This window comes from Oxyura jamaicensis, chromosome 1 (genome assembly GCF_011077185.1).
Source record: "Oxyura jamaicensis isolate SHBP4307 breed ruddy duck chromosome 1, BPBGC_Ojam_1.0, whole genome shotgun sequence".
Taxonomy (NCBI): domain Eukaryota; kingdom Metazoa; phylum Chordata; class Aves; order Anseriformes; family Anatidae; genus Oxyura; species Oxyura jamaicensis.
In genome coordinates this window covers 92,884,727-92,904,901 of record NC_048893.1, presented here as the reverse complement: position 1 = coordinate 92,904,901, position 20,175 = coordinate 92,884,727, and the positions used below count along the sequence as shown (strand labels likewise).

Below are 20,175 nucleotides of genomic sequence, written 5' to 3'. Positions count from 1 at the left end.
GGTTTCTCCCTTGAGAAGAAAAAGCTTTGAACTTGCAATAATATCCCTCAAGAAATTGGATTAATTGCAAATAGAAAAAGAGTAATTTGTTCTTTGTGTTCATAGACAGGAATACAAGTATAATGGGCTCTAATTGGAACCAAAGAGACACAACGTGATTCAAGTTTAGAGCAAGGAAAAGGACTAGCAGACCTTTCTAGATCTCTTCAGAACTGTTTTCCAGAATCTTCTGGAACCCTGTATGGGTCTTAAACTCAATTAAAAGCAATTGCATATTTCAAGCTTTTTATCTGAAATGAAGAACAAATGTTTCATACTAATTATATGATTTGATTGATTTGGGATTTATGTTCATGATTTATTTTTATTTTTTCTTCCTTCTCAACTCATACCACCTAACAATTCCCTGTATTCTATCTTCAGTTACAAGCACTTAAATTACACCATAGCCAGATAAGGTATGTACAGTTTGAAACAGAAAAAAAAGTAATTTTGACCTGTTATGTCCCCCCTAGAGTGCCAAACACTGCTTGCATTTTAACACATTCCAACACTGTCTAAATTAAGGTTCAAGTATGAGTGTTATTCACCTTACAACCCTACAGTATTCTCTAGCAGGGAGAGTATTCTAATCAGGGAGAAGATGCATAGGCAATAATACGTTGTTTCTCTGAGAAGACTAAACTTATTTATCTGAGAAAACTAAGATAATGGACAGCGCTGCGGCAATTTTATTCTAGGTTTGCACAAAGGTTATTCTTGCAGTAGTTCAGATATAAAATACAGAAATTTAGTAATATAGAAAGTATAGAAATATTTTTAAAAAGAAAAGATAAAGGTCATTCTGACTAACACTGTGTGACAGTGAGAAGATGTTTCCATTTGTTTTAATATTTTTGCAGGGAATTTAAAAAAACAGAAGAAAACCAATTAAAATAGTAAGATCAAACAAAAATATGGCCTATTTTTATTTATATATTTTAAAAAATCCTCTTTAAATTCATCCCATAAGTCATCATATAGAAAGACCTTGGGACCAGGTTTTTCTTTAATGTAACTTGTAAAAAAAGTTCCCTGTCATACTTTGCAAAGAAGTATGCAAGACTCTCAATGACTGCTTTCAGCTAAGATGCCAGAGTATGCAATCTAGTTTCTTTGTTGACTACATTGAGATAAAAATGGGGAATGAGAACAGCACTGTGATGAAACATCATAAATTACATAATTCTAAAATACTGGAAAAACATTAGAATTGTTCAGGGTTTTTTTTTGTTTGTTTGTTTTTTAATTGATAGTGCTTTGCAAGAAAATATTTTTGCCATGGAAATCCCTCATGAAAAAAGAATTGAGCTCTTATATTTTTTTTATGATAGCTCTATATGCCTATTGCAAAGTCCACTGACTGAAGAAAAGCCCTCAAAGAGTCATGACATAATGAATATAGCTGTAGCCCCCCTATAACCCAACTTCCTAGAGAAAATACTTACTGTATTTTCCTGTAAATTTTCTAACCCTCCCTAGGGAATTAAAAGGCTTTTTTTTTTTTTTTTTTTTAACTTCAAAACCCAAATACCAGATGGAATAGTTTTGCAAAATTGTCTTCAAATGGTGTTTAATAGTCTCAGCATAACTCAGATCATCTTTTAAAATATTTATTGTTGCAATTAGAAAAAGATCATGAAGCTCAAGCCCACAAATAGTTAAATTAGCAGATGTTGATTAGAATAAAGGCTTAAAGAAATCTTGAAGCATTGTTAATTTGGATAAGCTATCCAAAATTTTGACCAATATTAAGTAGCCTTTATGCAGCCTCTTGTTGTCTTTTTAAATAAATATTTTAAGGATTTTTTTTTTCTTTTTTAAACATGACACTGACTACTACACCTGAAATGTGGTTATTTCAAGACAGATGTTAACCTGATTTTACTGTGACTACTGGGCTGGGAATTAGATTAAATGCTTACTGTTTGTCAGATGGTAGCTCAGACTAAATGGTGGTTCTAGCTATCAACAGAAAGGAGATAAATATGATATCTGAACAGTGGTTCTTCCTGAATGTCAACATCGGCAAATTTTATTTCCTACTCTTTTTAAAAAGGTGGAATATTAAACTTGCTGTATTAACTGAAAAAAAATTAATCCACATTGGTACATAATTATTTGTATATGGCTTCAGAGCAGACCAGGAAATATACTCTGAGGACCATTATAGAGATTTCTTTAATAGATCCAGAAGCCAAGCGTCAAGGTGAACAGTAGATCTACTTGCAAAACATACACACGTACTGTATCTTTGCTGGAATTCCAGGGTTCCAGATTTGGTTTTCTACTATATGTCATAATCCTCTACCTCTTGGCAAGCGTTGCGTATGTATAAGAAAATGAAACATCTTAAAAAATACTTACAATTTGACATAGACACTTGTGTTCATTGACAAGCTTTTCCAGAGATAAGGACTCAATTACATCTGCTTCTGACAGAGCTCCTTCTCTGTCCTGCTTATTTGCCAGCCTGAAGAAAAAAATCAAAAGAAAATAAACACTTCGCATCCTGACAGATGAAAGAGATCAGATCTCCAAAACTGTATTTTTGACACAAGTAGGAAAATGAAGAAGGAAATAAAGAGAAAACGCCTTGTTCCAGCTTTATTTCTTAGCTGTTCTTTCAACTTAATAAACAATATGTTAGTCCATATACCATTTTCATCAGAGATACTAATATCAAGTAATTACTATGCACCTGTAGACAAAGCAATTTTACAGCTAAGACAACAGAGGTAAAAGATTGTACTACTCTACACCCAAGGTCACCCAGTACAACCTGTTGGAGTCTATGGATCAAAGTTCAGAACATCGTAGCTTCCCAAATGATGTGCATTTCCCTATGTAAAACTGCTCCATGATCATCTCAGGTCTATGTACTCTCCAGAATCTTTCTCTGCAGTCTGGCATGTAGTGTTTTGAATCTGCCCTTCATAAGTAAAACTCATAACTTGCATGAATGGCTCTAAAAGACATTATTATTGCACAGAGAGAAGAAAAGGAAGGTATATCAAACACACAGCTTGCAAAATAAGAATTCTGTACAATGAAGTGCCATTATTGTCTTATTTCTTAGAAATATGGTAGCAGTGAGGACTCTGGAATACAATCATCTCCCTAATTTTGGGGAGACTGTTGTTCTAGATAACATTTGTCTTCCACATACTCCGTAACTGCATCCAACACTATTGCCAATAACGTGTGTTTTGTAGATGGTACAAAACCAATCTGCCTCACTACTCAAATAATGTTATTCATCATTTCACACTCAAATAAATACACAGACCTGAAAACAGAGGATATTATGTTCCTTGCAACACCGTTAGCAGTAACTATTAAAGAGTGCTGTCCAGAGTAATAAACATCCCAATATTTAAATTCTTCACCTCAGTAAACTTGTGGTGATACCATAGTACAACCATAAAAACTAGAGTTGCTAGTTTTTTGACTAGTTTTTTGAATGTTTCACTGAAAACTGCTTTATATGATATAAAACTGGAAAAGCTTCTGATCTAAAGCCCTAAAAGGTGCATCACAAACTACATGTAAGGAAAAGTTCAAATGCCATAACCTCTATAGAACCACCTCTCAAAGAAAGGTGAAATCTTGTCCCTAATGGGGATTTCTCTCAGCTGTCCAAATAATAATTTTCCTGAAAAACAAAGGATTTGACAATCCTTGAGAACTCAATTCCTTGATTAAAATAGACTTAAAGTGGTCAACGTTACAGAAGGTAAGAAGGACTACAGGCATTAGGATTGTGTATGTCTCATTTCTTTAGGGAAAATAAAGAGGCTCAGTTGTTATCAAGCAACATGCATTCATCCTAATAAATGTATTCTATTCCTGTTGAATTTGAAATCTACAGGTAAGGATAAATTTGTTAGAAGCAAGATACCAGTCCACACTGAAACAATGTGTAGAAGAACGTTAACAGGATGAATAACTTTATCTAAGTGTATAGGAACATGTTAGCCAAGCAGACATATTCCCCTAGAACAAGCAAACTTGCACTGACAGTGGTGAACGATTTTCTGACTTCACATGTAAGCAGATGTTAATAACAAATGGGCAAGTTCATGAAAGAAATCAAAAAAAAATATTTTTAAACAAAGACAACAAAAAAGAGACAAACACATAAGAAATGTTTTACATTCACGAGAAGCTAAGAGTTTATAAGAAAAAAACAAAACTTCACAAGAGGAGTCAAGTCTAAGTGTTGTTCCCATCTTTCATAAAAACAGTTGATGACAACAGGATATATAGTTGTTCCTTCCCCGTTAACTGCTTTCAATTAAAAGCTAGTATGGTAAATCTCCAGGAACTGTGAAAAGGCATTAAATAATATTTCATCAGCAATACACTATTCCTGTTCAAAGTTACTACTTTTCAGCATGAAAACTAGTACTGTTTGTGTTGAACCAATGCAGACTATTTTGGAATATAAGCAAAAAGCTCAATCTGATTTTGCTTTCTACAATAGTTGTAATACTTTCTACAATAGTCATAAACCAAATTAAGTGCACAAGTTGTGAAGAGAAGTATTGCATAGCATTAGGGAACCTAAAGATTGCACTGACTTCACTCTAGTAAAGCAGTTCCAGTAAGGTTATGTTCAGAAATATAGCAACTCTTCCATTACAACAGAACTGATTCAACTTTCATGATAAAATCACAAATAATTTGGTTTCCATCAACACAATGGAAGATTGTTTTAGAACCGGACCTTATAGTTTTTCTTCTGAAATCTCAAGTCATTGTCACCAACTCAAATGGCTTTTAGGGAATGTTCAACCACAGCTAGTACTTTGGATTTATCATACTCCTTGTGGGGAGGGAACAAATGGTAGGAATTCACTCCATTGTTAGCAGAATTCATCAGCAACTCAGTTTGATTCAAAAACTAATTTCTTCCCATTTTCCAGAATAGCAGTATGAGAACCTCAGTTCTTAACCATTTTACTCTTAAGAGAGTTTTTAACCTCCAATAAATATAAAAAGAAAAATCTGTGTTACATCTGCAGCTCTAAAAAACATTGCTTGTCACCATTAATTTCACAGTTTTTTCTTTCAAGGATCGTGTATGAAGGAGACCATGGAACGACAGCTTCTTAAATGTCCAGATGCAACAATTTTCCCTTGATTTTCATGAGACTTAAGAATGATTTACAGTCCAACTTGGGGATAAAAACTCCTACATCCTACCGATGATCAAAACTTTTCTAACTTGCCTGCAGACCTAGAAAAAGCACAAGGCCCTCCTCGCCCCCACCTTGGTTAAACAATCCATTCTCACTTCTCAACAAAAAGACAAATTCTACTGTACTCTGTACCCTGTACAATTTAGTCCAAAGATTTCCTAACGGTTCTGCAATTCATATACAGAACCAATAACATTTTAAATATGATACTCTGGCACTGTTCCGTCTCAACAAACAATGAAAACAAGTAACGTCATCCCAGTAGGTGGCTATTAAACACATCTAAACAAGGGAAAAACTGAAATGGAATTCAAGAAAGACATGAAGAGCAGTTAAAGGACTGGACATGATTATCCAATTATCACACTTTATTTTTTCATTTAACCTATCTCTGTCACAGTCTGAAAATCCTATTGCCCTTTCCCTAGTCAAAAAAGCATTCCTCAGTAGTGCTGTCAATTCCTGTCTTAACCTGATTGAAGAAAATATTTCTGATCACAGACTTGGTAGCCACAGCCTATTCCTTTCTCATCTCAAGACTAAATAACCGCAGTTTACTGTGTTACTGGACTGCACATTCTACAAACCACAGCAGAAGCAGAATTAAATGTTGGTAAGATGCATAGCTCAGTTCAAGTGTGACACTAATGCCCTATAACTTGCAGTACCTGCTGATTTTTAACCTTGAATAACTTGAATAGCATACAATTTGGTTTGGGGTCAATTATCTTCCCTTTTCTCCATAGAACTTATGTTGCAGTACTGGCTGTTTTCAACAGCTAGAGCTGAAGTGCTGTATCTGGGTAAGCAAAATATCCAAATAGCAGTCTCCACCTTATGCGCCCCAAGAACTGATTTAGCACAGGTCATACATTTCCTGTTGTACTCCCTGTCCCACTTCAGCCTTTATAGTAAACTTATGAAAGGAACTAAAATATTAAGATACTTATTGCTCTAAAGGATACCGTAATGCTGGATTTTTCCCCTCTTTTACGTAAGTGTATGAACAGACCCACAAGCTTGCTTTCTTTTTCCTTCATGCTTCAGTGTAGAAGAAAGCAATTAGTGCACTTAACGCTTGTGCTTCAGAGGTAGGCAGCGCTATGCTTGCAGCTCACCAGGTCTCTATCTAGGGAGCCGGTCATGGACACTTCCTACTATTGGCCAACTCCAGGAGAGCGATCCGCCTCACAGCTAGGCTGGGTTGCAAACAGGCAGAACCAGATTCCCCAAGTAGAAAGTAATCAATTTGCCTGTCTACTGGAGTTGCAGAAGTCAGCTTCTCTCTCGCACCGCCGCACTCAAAGATGAGCCCCTGGACAATTATTTAAGAACTAGGAGCAGAAGGCATGCAGAAAATACTTAGTGGAATGCCACTCAAGACACGTTACTCAGGCAAATATTCAAAACGATGTTTTTCAGATTATACTGGAGCTTACCCTCGGGAGTTCATTTGTAAAGGGTAACACAGAAAGACTGTCACCGCACAGGATTAAAAGGTAAAGACTTTTCTTTTACTTAATGTTTATAAAGCCATAAATATCAGAAGAAGTCTGTGTAGTTCAGAAAAGAAATGCGTTTAAGTGTCAAGATACACAAATAGCAGAGGTCTATCCTGAAAATAATTCAATATTTTTGAGGGGTGAATATAGTCTCAGAGCACTACTGCTCATGCACAGGAATGCTAGGATTTGAGGCAAGTTTTATGCATAAAACCTCCTCCTTTAGTGCATACGTCAGAATTATCTTAAAGGATAGATAGGGCTTGATTTTAATTTTCCAAGTCAGTAGAACTTCATATACAGCAATCTTTTGTGTTTAAGAACTATAGGAAGTATATATCAAAAACACACTTGAAAGCACTGGAGAGCACGTCTGTTAGCTTATCACATTAAGGTGACTGAGTGAAAAGCTTTCATATATAAAATCATGCTTCGCTTATTTCAATCTCACGAAGTATATTTGGAACCCTCACAGTGTAACAACAAACTTTTCTCCATCTCATAAAGAAAGGAAGGCACAAACCGCTTTTATATCAAGTAGGGTTTTTTTGTAAGCAAGTAGAGAGCTTTGAACTTTATTTTTGGAGTCATGGGAAACAGTGTGGAAAGGGAGTGTATGTGTGCATTGGCACAACTGACATCTACAGTTCAATAACAGCATTTCCCTCAGAAGCCTGAAGACATGCCAGTGAAAAGCGTCTGAATGTGAACTATGTGTACTCCTTGACTTATTTCTAAAACATTCCTGAGCAAGTAGTAAATAAATCAGCATTAAAACTTACTTCACAATCCAAAAGATTTGTTGAAAAAATCCACTATGAGAAGCAGACATTTGTATCTCAGCTTTCATCAAAAATCCAAGTGTTAAGAGAAAGGGCAGAGGATTCTTTATTCAGGGTGATAGTGTTTTGCATAAGTGCACGTGTGCCCATATGCATTTGTTTTCTAAGCTTGGAGGTTTTGTTTATTTAAACACTTGCTTACCATCTTGTGCATTTTGTGTGGGACTCCCACATAGTAGCAATGCAAAACTAAATACCGTAGAGGCATACTGTTGGAAGCAATCTCTAAGTGTCTCGGATGCTGCTTTTGGGTTTAATCATAGACAGTTATCACAAATTCAAAATTTTCAGTCAAACGTTTACACTGGCCATAAAAATCAACAAGGGGCAAAGTATCCCTGAGGTTAAAATATTAGTGTCAGAACTAGCAGTCTTGAGTAAAAGTAACTTAAGGAAAATGTATCATTATGAGAATGATTTATGTGAGCTCAAAAATATTAGGCTTTAAGGCTGCTTCAAGGAGCCATAGCTTTGAGACTGACTGAACCAGGATTCCTTGGAACACAAAGGCAAGAGAAAGAACCTTTGAACTTCACAGCAACTGACACAAGGAAAGAACAATGCTATCTTTTTCCTTCTGTAGTTGACCTTTTAGAAATACTGTTCCACCTATTTCCCTCAGAATTTCATTTCTCTTCCATTTATTTTTCTTGGATGATCCTCTGGACAGTAATCACTACGACAACACACATTAGAGAAGTTACAGCAGGAAAAGGTTTGTTAGCCATTGTTTTGCTTATGTTCACATCCATGCAACTTGAACTGATGCACAAACAGGCAGAAAGATGCGAGATTGTCAGATTTTGTCTGTTCTTTCCTCTTTAGTTATTGGCAGTTCACTGGCTTTTTGAGGAAGTCACAGAAAACAAAGTTCTTGCTACTTTTAACAAGCACACAGGAGAACTAGAAAACAGTTTCAAACCTCCCATGGAACTGTAAGGCACTCCAAGATTGAGTTTCCTTCTTTTTCTGCAATTGCCTTTAACAACTTTTAACTACAGAAATAGTGGCTCTTAACAGATCTTAAGCTATATTCTTTGGCACTCTAAGTAGCTGCCCTAATTTTAGGCACCTTCTGGATTGTTGACAACAGTTAAAAACTCATCAGTAACTTTTTACGGATTGATACTACGGTTTTTCTCACATACACTGAATATTTCATTTCCCTAGTCTGCTTTTCATGCCTTCAATTCTTATGTAAAACAATACTCTGAATATTAGGGTAAACTGTATTGAAAACCTAGTGAACGAGGAGCTCCAGGATTATCTGCCTATAAACATCAGTTAAGAGTTTGTTTATATGTAGTTGCAAGCAGATAAATTTCTCTAATTCAACTTTTCCCTAACCAGTTCCTCCAGGTCACTTTTAACTATTCACATTTATCGAAATGCAGGATTCTAAACTCATCCTGTTTACAGTATCTCTAGGCAACTCTAGAGAAACTTTATTCTCATACTACCTTTTGAAGTGGTCAAAAGAATGACAATTGCCATTTGTTTCACTTTGGGTAAGTGGCCACATTCCCACCTGAATCATATTCCTATTTACTAAAAGTGCATTTCTCTGACACAGTGCTCTGCTTTCAGTTTAATCCTACCTATTAATCAAGTAGGTTTGTCCAGTGAGATCTGAGCTCACAACCACGATACTATGTTCAACTTCCAGGTATATAACTCAAAAAGTAATGACAGTAAGTTATACTGCCACCCATTTTGGTATAAGATTTAGAAAACCTGCAAATACGAATTATTTTCTTATACTGTATTTGATATTGATATATCAATACCAAGGCAAAGAGTGATGTTGTTTGGTCACGTTACCTGTAAAACATGTTTTTGTTTTGTTTTAATAAAACTGCCTAGAAATCCTCACATTAATTAAAGATGAGTTCCACAGCTGCAGTACTTAGCTATATGGTCTGACAGATGAAATGGGAATGAAAACTAGGTGGAATTTTGCACAGTATGAATTTTGTGCCTGCAACTATCAGGATGAAAGAAATCTTAGAATAGATGTATAGCAACTCTAGTTTTAGAGAAAGATGCTAACTAGAAGATCAAACTATACATCCTATTAAATGGAAATAATTTCACCTGGTCTCCATCCTGCTGCACCCCCTTCTCTTGTTGCTAATTTACTTTCAAATTCTGCCTTTAAATGTACCAATATCTGGACCTTCATTATGTCATCTTTGGCAGAGGAGATTATGATTTTCTATCTGGATTTCTGTGACTTGTAGGTGGCCATCATAATTGTACCATCTAAACCAACGATGGTGTTGATTTCTAGGATTATTCTTGTCTGAAAAGAAAAAAAAAACAGGTGTCTCCAATGATTCATTTACTTTACTGCTCTTTTTTTGAAGTCTCCTAAAGAGCACTACTGACAGGAAATCTTCAGTTTATAGGTGAAATATCATGAGGATATTAAATAAATTCATTTTTACTTTAAATCAAGGGATACTCCAATCCCTTACCAATTAGAGAGAATATAGACTAACTGATTTGCAGAGTGAGATCATTTTTTTGTCAGTGAGGACTTAGCGATGCATACTGCACCTGAAACTGTGATGTCAGTACAAAAGCATGACATTACCACCTTCCATTATCTAAAGTTCCTATAGACAACATGAGAATCATTGCCTGCATACATGGGAAGAGTGATATATCATCCCTTTCCTCAAGTCTTCCACATATTCATAACATGTTATGAAATTCCAAGGCACAATCCTAGTTTTGTGTCTTATTTACTGTGCATCTTTGAACCAAATTGTTCATTACAAAAAGCAACATCACCATATTCTTCTAACTGGAATGGACTGGCAGTTGTAGATTTTGAAAGTTTAAAAGCTTTTAATATAGATGATTCACAACCTACTGTATTTTCCCACCCTACTAATGCTAAGATCTGTAACTCCTATTACTCATTTATCCTTTTCTCTCCTAGGATTCTTCTCCCATATCATGCAACACCATAAAAATCAACATAAGACAACATTTCCAACAACATGAGCATGTTATGAATTTCTGGCCAACAGCTCAAGAACATCTAAATTATTTTAAATAACTAAGGTCTATTCCATAGCCCCAACCCCATCTCCCTTGGTGCACTTACTCCAGGAGCAGGGTTTTGTGACATTTTTCCATCAACCCTGGACTTATTTTTACCTGACTCTTGAACTCCTTGAATACTCAGAAATGTTTTATTCTATTTGAACCACACATTCATACTATTTTGATGTTTCTCCCCTTCCCATGACTTATGTCACACTAGTTAGAGAACTTCCCAGCTCCTTAGCTTCAAATGTGCTGTTCCTATTCTCCATATTGGTCATTTTGGGTTTACCTGGTAGCTTTGTGGCAGTTAGGTTGGGTGATACTCTCTCGAGGGGACAAGAAGCAAGACTGCATTTCCTCAGTGTCACATTGTCAGCTATGACAGAGGTGACACACTACAGCCTATTTCACAGAGACAAAGAATGAAAAACGCGAACGACCTTTACACGTTAGTATTTCTTAAGTATGAGATATCTATTAACATTTAAGTCCCCTGCACTGAAAATGATTTATTTTGCACTATCATATAGTATACTCTGATATTAATTAGCTACCTTCCACATATAAATGGCATCTTTTTTCAGGTTTATAGCCAGGGCAAGCTCTCTACCCTTGATATTTTCCTGTTGAACAACTCCCACACTTTCCACAGACAGACACTTGAACGTAGAACTATTCTTAATATGATAATTCCTTGGAAAAACATCTTAAGACAGAGATGATTTAAGAGGATAATTTTATCCAGCCACCTTGCTTCCTGATAATCCTTGGCTTAAGCATACTTGTTTGCAAGACAAGTTAATGGAAATTTTTTTCTTTCCCCCTCCCCCCTTTTTTTTTAAATAAACAAAGGAGAAAATAAACATAACCTGTAGCAAGATTGCTTAGTTCCTTAAAATATATCTTGGGGTAATAATGCAAGATTCCAGAACACCAAACAGGTGGCTTCTTTTCTTGTGAGAATATATAAAAAGCATAGCCTTCAATTTTCAGTTATATATAATATATATATATATAATATATATAATATATGAATTATATAACATATTTATATAATATATAAAAAGCATAGCCTTCAAATTTCAATTCAAAGACACTGCTGTCAAAAAACAGTTATACACCTTATAACAGAACTGTAAGACAATTGCAGCCTGGAAATTGATCAAAAAATATTTACTTTTAACCTGAAATTCCTTTGGGACACATTGCCTCAAAGCATTCTCTACCCTGTGCCCTTCCCTTCATAACTAAGGGGCAGGGTAGAAAAACAAGCTGACCCTTATTTTTGCTGAAGTCAGAAAAAAAAAAAAAAAAAAAAAAGCTGTTTCAGCAGAGGTAATGAATAGAGTGTGATGTAGAACAGAGATTACACACCTCAGAGCTTTAAAGAGAGAATTATGTCCTTTGCTTGTCTGCAAGCCTTCCTCTTCTAGTGGACCTCAGCATACTAAAACTAACATTGGCAGCATACAAATTAAACCAAATATCAGAGTCTTCTTTTGTATCAGACATTTTAATGAAGGTGCTCAATACTCTAGAAACAGCAAATGAAACTATGGAACCTAAACAGGAGTTTTTGGTAAATCAGGAAGAAGACAAAAACAAACAAAAAGCATAAAAACCAGCACACCAGACCCCCAAAAGAAGCCACTGAATCTAACGACAACCAGTAACAAGAGTTACATAAGATCAGCTTAACTACTTCACATATGCCTTTTAACTTAATGCAGACCAAACATCATTTTTGTACATACACTCCCTGATAAATGGGTCTATCGACAAAGTAGACAGGTGAAAGAACATTCTAAATGGCTGCTTTACAATTAAGCACAAGGTCCTTTAAATAGATATATATATATATACATACATACATATATAAAACATCGGAGATAGTGAATTTGATAGAAATAAAAATTCTGAAAAGAATTGAAATGAATTTAGGACAAACTTTCTCATCATGACAAATTAACACTGGCGGTCTATTCATCATGACCTGTTATTCTCCTAGGCAGAGGTAACTGTCTTTATCAAGACTTGCCCAGCCACATGTCATCAGTTTGGAGGGATTAATAACTCTGTTTAATAACACATTAAAGTTAGCAAAAGTCACAGATTGTTGCATTACTCTTAAAACATTTGATAAGGATGTGACAACTGTGTTCCTAAATGCATCAGCTATAAGATGCCTACCAGAACAAATACAAACTTAATCACCAGTGGATCTGCATGATAAAAATAGTGGGGTGTTGAGAAAAGACCTTCTAGGAGATAAGGCATGCCAGCATGACCAAAATGAAATGTGGCATGTGCATTCCTCCTCCTCCCTCCCCCAAATAGAGTATGCTTATGAAAGCAGGTCAATAATCCTTAAACTCTGAAAACAGCTTAGTGCTAGGCAAAACTGGGCTTAATTCCTTCTCTCCTATAGACTGTATTGTTCCCTTCCTTACTCCCACCCTACTCTCTACATCCTTCTCCCTTTATGTATCCTGTAGTCCAGGCTGATCTTTGGCTGTTTTCAATACCACACAGCTTTTAACTGTTCCCAGAAAGTGCACAGTGACACATTACCACCTGAATTACTGCAGCCACATTAGAGGGACTCCATATCTACACAGTATCTTTTTTAAAGACTGGCCTGCAGATTTAGATCCTGGTTCCAAACAAGGTTTCAGAATTGGTAACTCAAGTAGAAGATACAGCAGCAGCTATGTCTGAGGAATGGTCAGAAACATGGACAGACTTCGCTGATGCTCTTTAGGTTTGTATATGTAAGAGCATTCAGAGCCATTTCTGAACTTAGTCAACAACCTGAAGCTGCAGTTTAGCAAGCTAATGCTCTCTCACCTTCTGATCTGTTTCACCTTTACTGCTCTGAGCTGTTCTAACCCCTTTTCCAACTATTAGTGAAAAAAAATGTCTGATAAGGCCATTGAGGATGTGCTAAGCTGTGATATTTTCATCACCACTGAAGTATTTTTATTTATTTATTTGAATGTAGGGGACACCAAGTCATTCAGGTGCTTTCCATCCACTTAGTCATTTACTCAGCTCTAAAGGAGTAGGCATATTCTCTCTGTGTTGGCCAAAACTTCAACAATGTGTCTTTCATCTCAACTGAAAAAACAAGATGTGCCCCTATATATATACACAAACACAAAGGACAACAACAAGGACTCACTATATGAACAAAGTTTGTTAGGGAACTTTCAAAAAGTCAAGCGGACAATCTCCAAGGTTATCTTCCTCATGAAGACATCCTTATTTATTTGAAACCAGCATGTGTTTCAGCTGCCAGTATAATCAACCACATTTACTGGCAAGCAAATTCAGACGCAGGTTTTGAAGGCAAGCCAGATAGGATGTAAGATATGAAACTAGGGTTCAATTGCTTACATTCTATTTCTTAGTGAGTCTGATGTTTAAACAAGAAAAAAAAAGTAACCACCTGAAGTGTTTTCTGCTCACCACTTTACAAGTTTGATATTTGAGAAATGTTCCATCTGCAGATAACTGGTGATATGATTCATACCTTGCAAAGAATCCCCTAATAGTAGCTCACTTCTATTTTTATTTTACTTTTTTAAGGAATTCAAGTATTTCAAGACCAATGAACCCAAAATATCAAAAAGTAGACATTAGTTGTTAGTAGACATACAAATCGAACATGAAGGTCAGTTCTTATGGTCCTGTGGTTGACTCACTTTCAAGTCACAGCAGACTGAGCACAAGAAAAAATTGTAACTATCGTTTGGAGAAATTGAACTGTGTTCTGTCGGAGTAACTGCATGACTGCATGTATGTTTTAGAGCTTTTCAGTAATTACTTGAATTTCCTTAGACACAAGAAGTCTTGCCAGCTCACATAATCATTAAATGGTGCCATTAGAACTTGCTTTTAAGCACAGGATTGCCAAGCCATGTTAAATTAACATGGGTCAACAGATGTGTTAGGCTGTACTAAAACAGACTGTCAGGTCACCTCTGTGAAGCCTTGTTTAGCACTCCTGGTTCCTTTCACATTCCCCACACTGAGCATTCTCTGCAGCAGTCTTGGTGGTGCCAAGCAGTTCTGAAACATCTCAAAAGAATGTTACCTTGAAGAAATTGCCTCTCTTCTGCTGTGGGGAGATACACCGTGGCAAGTTAAGCAATTCAGAGGAATTACTGTAATAAAATAAACACAAGTTGCATTTTTCTCCACCCCAAAGTAGTATTTTCCAAAAAATTACTTGCAAGCTTGCCTGATCGTAAGTCTCAGTACAGTTACGTAACTTCTAATAGCTATCAGGCTTTTCGGATTCTCTTGCAGTAAATGAACAAATGCTAAATTCAGATACTAAAGCACAGGGGGAAAGGAGAGGGAGACATCAACAACAACAAAAAACAGTAAGGGAAATCCACACTACGGTACAATATCAGCATTCTTTCTCATGATCAATCTATGTAGCATTTAAAGTTTTGTTTTTCAGCTAATCCTCCTGCAGACAGCCAGATTTAAATCTGTGGAAAACATGTTCAGAGTGTTCAGCTCCATGACTTAGATTATGCAAAAACCTACTTAGGGACTTTAAATATGCATAAGAGATCAGAGAAACCCCAGCAGTGGCATTTGAAGCTATTCAAATGTAACAAAATTGTTTGCACGTTGACAGGTTACTGGATTGATTCTTTGCATCTATTACAAATTGCATCTTTTTGGATAACAGACGGAAATCTGCATTTGCTTACTAAAAAGAATCCTTAGAATCGCAATTTAAAACACTACTGTTTCAGAGGACTACCTTGAAACCTCTAAGAGCCAGAAGATATTACTGCATTGTTTAGCATTAATGGCTGAATAACCCTATGGAAAAAAACATGTTTGATGTTAGACTTGTCCAAAAGACCCTAAATAGAAATCTCATGGACCTGAACGCTTCACTTGTTACCAAGATTTTTCCATTCTTGATCTTAGCCCAAGGAAAACATTTATGGGAAGTTTGAAAAAAAATACTGTCTTTCCTACAATTAGAAATAGTTGAACTTTATTATTGTTGAATTTTATAAAGCCTACACAATGGAAACTCTCTCAGTTAAAACAAAAGACTTTGTGCTGAATTACATAATACTAAACATAAGTACACATGCAAAGCTGCAGTCTTCCTAAGGAAATCAACAGAAATGCTTAACAGAGGTGATCCACCCTCGGTACCATGGTGAGCTGTCATATCAGGCAGAGGTATCTAAAGGAAGCAATTCTTGCTCTGAGTAACTGAGATGCACTGAACAGTTTGGGATGAACACAAACGTGTCAACCCTTGAAGATTTTCTGAATTGTTATACCTTTTAAAAAGACTGTTACAGCTTAAGCACGCACCCCTGAAAGGCCAAACTGCTCATTTCTATCATTGTGCATGCAGCTTACAGCTTTGTATTTTCTATCTCGGGCCCAGTAGAGCCAGTATCTGATTTCAAAGCATTCACAGTCATTTTGTAATGGAAAATTACCAGTTAGCCCCTTTTGGCTGATGTTTTGTGCTGAACAGAGTCCTATGACTTCACTTGGACAGCACTGCATGCAAGCTAGTCACAAGCTAACTGCTAGCTACAAACTAACTGTTTATTATATTTATACAAACCTTTAAACTAAAAAGAAAAACCCAACGTCAGTCTACTTCAAAGCAGTAATGACCATCACTTTTGATTTGTACAGAATGAAGCAACCCCTTTGTATACAGAGCAGAGGATGAAAAAAGCAATCAATAGTAGCAGCCCTAAAACAACCATGACAAAAAGCATTTTAATAAAAGATAAGCTCTGCAGTTGCTGCACAAAAGGATGCCGGGTGTGTGTGTTTAGTATTCGTTCCTTAAACTGAAGTTCATTAATATGATTTATATTTGAAGACTTGTGGAAGCTGCCTGCTAGGGTTTAGAGGTTATGCTCCACGTAATGAAAGTGTACGACATAAAACATCTTGCTACCAAATGCCCTTCCTGCAGTATGCAAATTTTGAAAAACCAAGTTAAAACTTGGAAGAATATTTCAATGAAAAAGTAGTGCTTTGCCCAAGCTGTTTGATGAAAAAAACTTTTATTCCTCTTCAGAACTCCTGTCCAGGCACCTATTCACCTGCAACATTCCAGGTACCTCATTTAGCCAAATAAAAGCTCACAAAGAAATATTTAAAAATTGAATGAAGGTGCCACATACAAATTCAAACAAATAAACCTTAATACTCTTCAAAAAGACTTAATTTTATGACACTCATAGGAAAAAATGACTACAACACCCACATTTGTGTGTCAAAATTACTGAAAAGCCTTTGGTCCAGAGCCTAGGACGTGGCACAATTAAACTGAAATAAACACCCACAAACAGCCCTTCCCAAACTCTTGCTCCTTGTAATATAAAAGTGTTCAAGTGTTCTTTCTTTCTCCAAACTTAAAGAAATATTTGCATTCCAAAATATTCATTTTTATCACTTCTGTTTTTCAGGGCTCCTTGGTCAATGTTCCATCCAGGTGCATAACATGTTACAGATATTCCTCCATGGATATTGTTGTGTTCAATAACACAGGCATTCAGTCTAATTTTTTTTTTTTTTTTAATTTTTATTGTGGACATATAGACAAGCTGCATCAAGCTGACAATTTCTCTCTTTTTTTTTTTTTTTTGTTTGTTTTTAACATGGAAGATGTCTTCAAGCAAGCTTCTGAAATATTTACAGGACTTTTCTTTATTTGAAAGCAAATAGGGAAATTTACAATGACCGCACAAGGCCAGGCTGAGCATTATACCCACAGTCATTTGAATGGTATGTTTGTTTGTTTGTTTAAGATTTTAAAGATTTTCTATAAAAATCACTTGCCATTAAAAAAAAAAAAACAAAACTTCAATATCACACTAAGATCTCTGTTAAACTGGAGCTTAACTATCTCCAGTGAAGCTCACACAACAGCTAAGGTCACTAAGTCCACTTTTTGTTAAAAAACAAACATTACTGAATTGTATCTTAATATAATGCACAGAGTACATTTGTATAAATTTTATTAAAGATTACAAACGACAAATAAGAACAGAAAAATTCAGAAGTGGCTTAGAAAATCTTTAAGTCCCATCATAACAGATAGTGGGTCCACTTCTACGAAAACTCAGACATAAAAAAATACGTATTTTCATAGTCAGAGTTCTGTTGTTCTGTTTTGCTGTAGAGTTTACTACCTCAGTTACCACCAGTGTAACTCCACAGGCAAGTGAAGCCAAGGAAAAAGGAGAAAAAAAAATCAGCATGGCTAAACTAAAAGCCTAAAATAGTTTACGCAAGCCAAAACTGACTCCTTAGACTGTCTCAGCTTCTGTGGCTGAAGCATACATTTCCCACTGAGAAAACAAGAAGAGCTTACTTATATTAAAAAAAAAAATAAAAATCATTACTTTTCTTTCAAATGATTAATTATGGTAAAATAAAAATTTTAGTTACTCCTCTCTTCCTCCCCCACATAAAAGTCCTCTCCACCTACCAAATTCCTAGATATTATAGGTTCTGGATGTTACACTATGAATCTATTACAAAAATGGGATCAGGTTTGAAATCAGTGTATGTGGAAAAAACACTAGATAATGAAGAAGTTGAGGGAAAACTTATCTGTACCCATCTGAAAATAAATTAAAAACTTTTGTTTATGAGATTAAGTCCTACAAAAACTGGGTTAAAGGGTAGTATGCCCAGACAATACCTATCTTGTACATTTAATCATAATACCTAATCACTTTTGATTTGGAGCTACTTGTCCTTTACCTTTGTACAGAGGGAAATAGCTCTAATCTCCAAAGCTACTTCTGATGAATATGGACAACTGCTAACATAGATTTTTGTTACACTTTGATTACAGCAAACTAAGAAAATACTGGATATTAGAGTTAGCTCCCTGTCTTGCAAGGGAGGAAAAGAACAAGCTAAGAAAAACTGAGTACAAAAACCATGAAAGACCGCCTCCAAGAGCTTAAACTGAGAGCTAAGGAACTGCAGATAGTTGGAGAGAACAACCACCCACCCGTACAAGATGAGCAGGAAGAGTTTGAACAGCAGGCTATTATTTATGAAAGGGAGCCCATAACTGAAAGGCATTTCCATGAAATCCAGAAGCTTCAGAATGAAATCAATAATTTGGTGGACGAAGTTCATAAATTTAGTCAACAACAAAAGAGCCTAGTATCTTCAATGAGAAGGTTCAGTGTTCTTAAAAAGGAATCTAACATAGCAAGAGAAATCAAAATTCAAGCAGAACACGTAAGAAAGGGTTTGGACGAACTGTCAAAAACAGTGAAAAAAGCTGAAAGCGAATATGGCTTATCATCTGCCATAGTAAGAATTCTAGCTTCCCAGCATGCTTTCCTATCCCGGTGTTACCTAAATGCTATGCTCTCCTACAACGAAGCTATAACAGTCAAGCAAGAGAAATGCAGAAAATTTATCGTTCGTCAGCTTGAAGTAGCTGGTAAGGAGGTATCTGAGGAAGAAGTCAATGACATGCTTCAACAAGGAAAATGGGATATTTTCAATGAAAATCTACTCACTGAAGTCAAAATAACAAAAGCTCAGCTTTCAGAGATTGAACAGAGACACAAAGAACTAGTCAGTCTGGAGAACCAGATCAAAGACTTGAAGGAACTTTTTATCCAGGTATCGCTTCTGGTGGAGGAGCAAGGGGAGATGATCAACAACATAGAAATCAGTATGAACAACACTCAAGAATACACTCAAATATCTAGAGAAAAATTTGGACTTGCAGTCAAGTATCGGAAAAGAAACCCTTGCAAAGCAATATGCTGCTGGTGTTGTCCATGCTGCAAATGACAAAGAAAAAAAAAAACACATTTGAAGCAGCAACCATTCTTATTTAGTAAAAGTTCCTTATTAGGCAGCCTCAGAATCCTTCTATTGATTCATTTTTCTTCTTATTTGTCCTTCCACACCACCTCTCAGGAAAAACTGCATCTGTTTTTTCCAAACTGAGTTAGAAGAATGCAAGGAGATCTTCATCTGACCCTGAATTTTATGATTTTCACAGAAACACGTGAACTAGAAGGAAGGATCAAAGGAGATGGGTGACACTTTCTTGTTCTTCTGCTCATAAGAAGCCAAAACAATGTGACGACATCTCCCGTGCTTTTGGGAAACATCAGAAGGATCGTTAATCTCAGACAAGATTCATAAGACTGGTTGAATAACCTTTTATAAAATAATATTCAGTATTTTTCTAATTGCCTTGCTGTTTTTGTTTGTTTTTAGCACTCATATTTACTTGGTTCTTTTTTTTTGTTCCCCCAATAATCTGGAGTTCCTCAACAACAATGTAGAACCTGATACCTAAACTGTTTTCTGACTTTGTGTTTGATTATCAGGACTATTTGAGTGCTGCTTCTACAGGAGTTTACTCACAGGCCATCCTAAAATAATGCTCAAATTGTAGTAGGACAGCATGCACTGTTTTGGGACATGCAAAACATATCTGGTTATTTAATACCATATTTTTGGTATTTCTTA

At 35.9% G+C, this 20,175-nt stretch overlaps 2 protein-coding genes across 4 annotated transcripts in view; one reads left to right on the top strand and one right to left on the bottom strand.

The window, feature by feature from the left end:
* The window catches only part of ARL13B (ADP ribosylation factor like GTPase 13B), a 49,633-nt gene that overhangs the window by 11,725 nt on the left and 17,733 nt on the right, over positions 1–20,175 (bottom strand). For all 3 annotated transcript variants that reach the window (XM_035315188.1, XM_035315186.1, XM_035315187.1), the window contains one exon: positions 2,407–2,512. In XM_035315188.1, the coding sequence (XP_035171079.1) occupies positions 2,407–2,512 (106 nt within the window). The remainder of the gene's footprint in view (positions 1–2,406; positions 2,513–20,175) is intronic.
* STX19 (syntaxin 19) lies at positions 6,434–20,003 on the top strand. The gene is made up of 3 exons (XM_035315189.1): positions 6,434–6,742; positions 17,124–17,442; positions 18,521–20,003. Exon 3 carries the CDS (start codon positions 18,610–18,612, stop codon positions 19,483–19,485), a length of 876 nt encoding a protein of 291 aa, XP_035171080.1. The 5' UTR covers positions 6,434–6,742; positions 17,124–17,442; positions 18,521–18,609; the 3' UTR covers positions 19,486–20,003.

Excerpts from the sequence above, each read along its gene's own strand:
- STX19 (XM_035315189.1), top strand. The coding sequence starts at position 18,610 with ATGAAAGACCGCCTCCAAGAGCTTAAACTGAGAGCTAAGGAACTGCAG.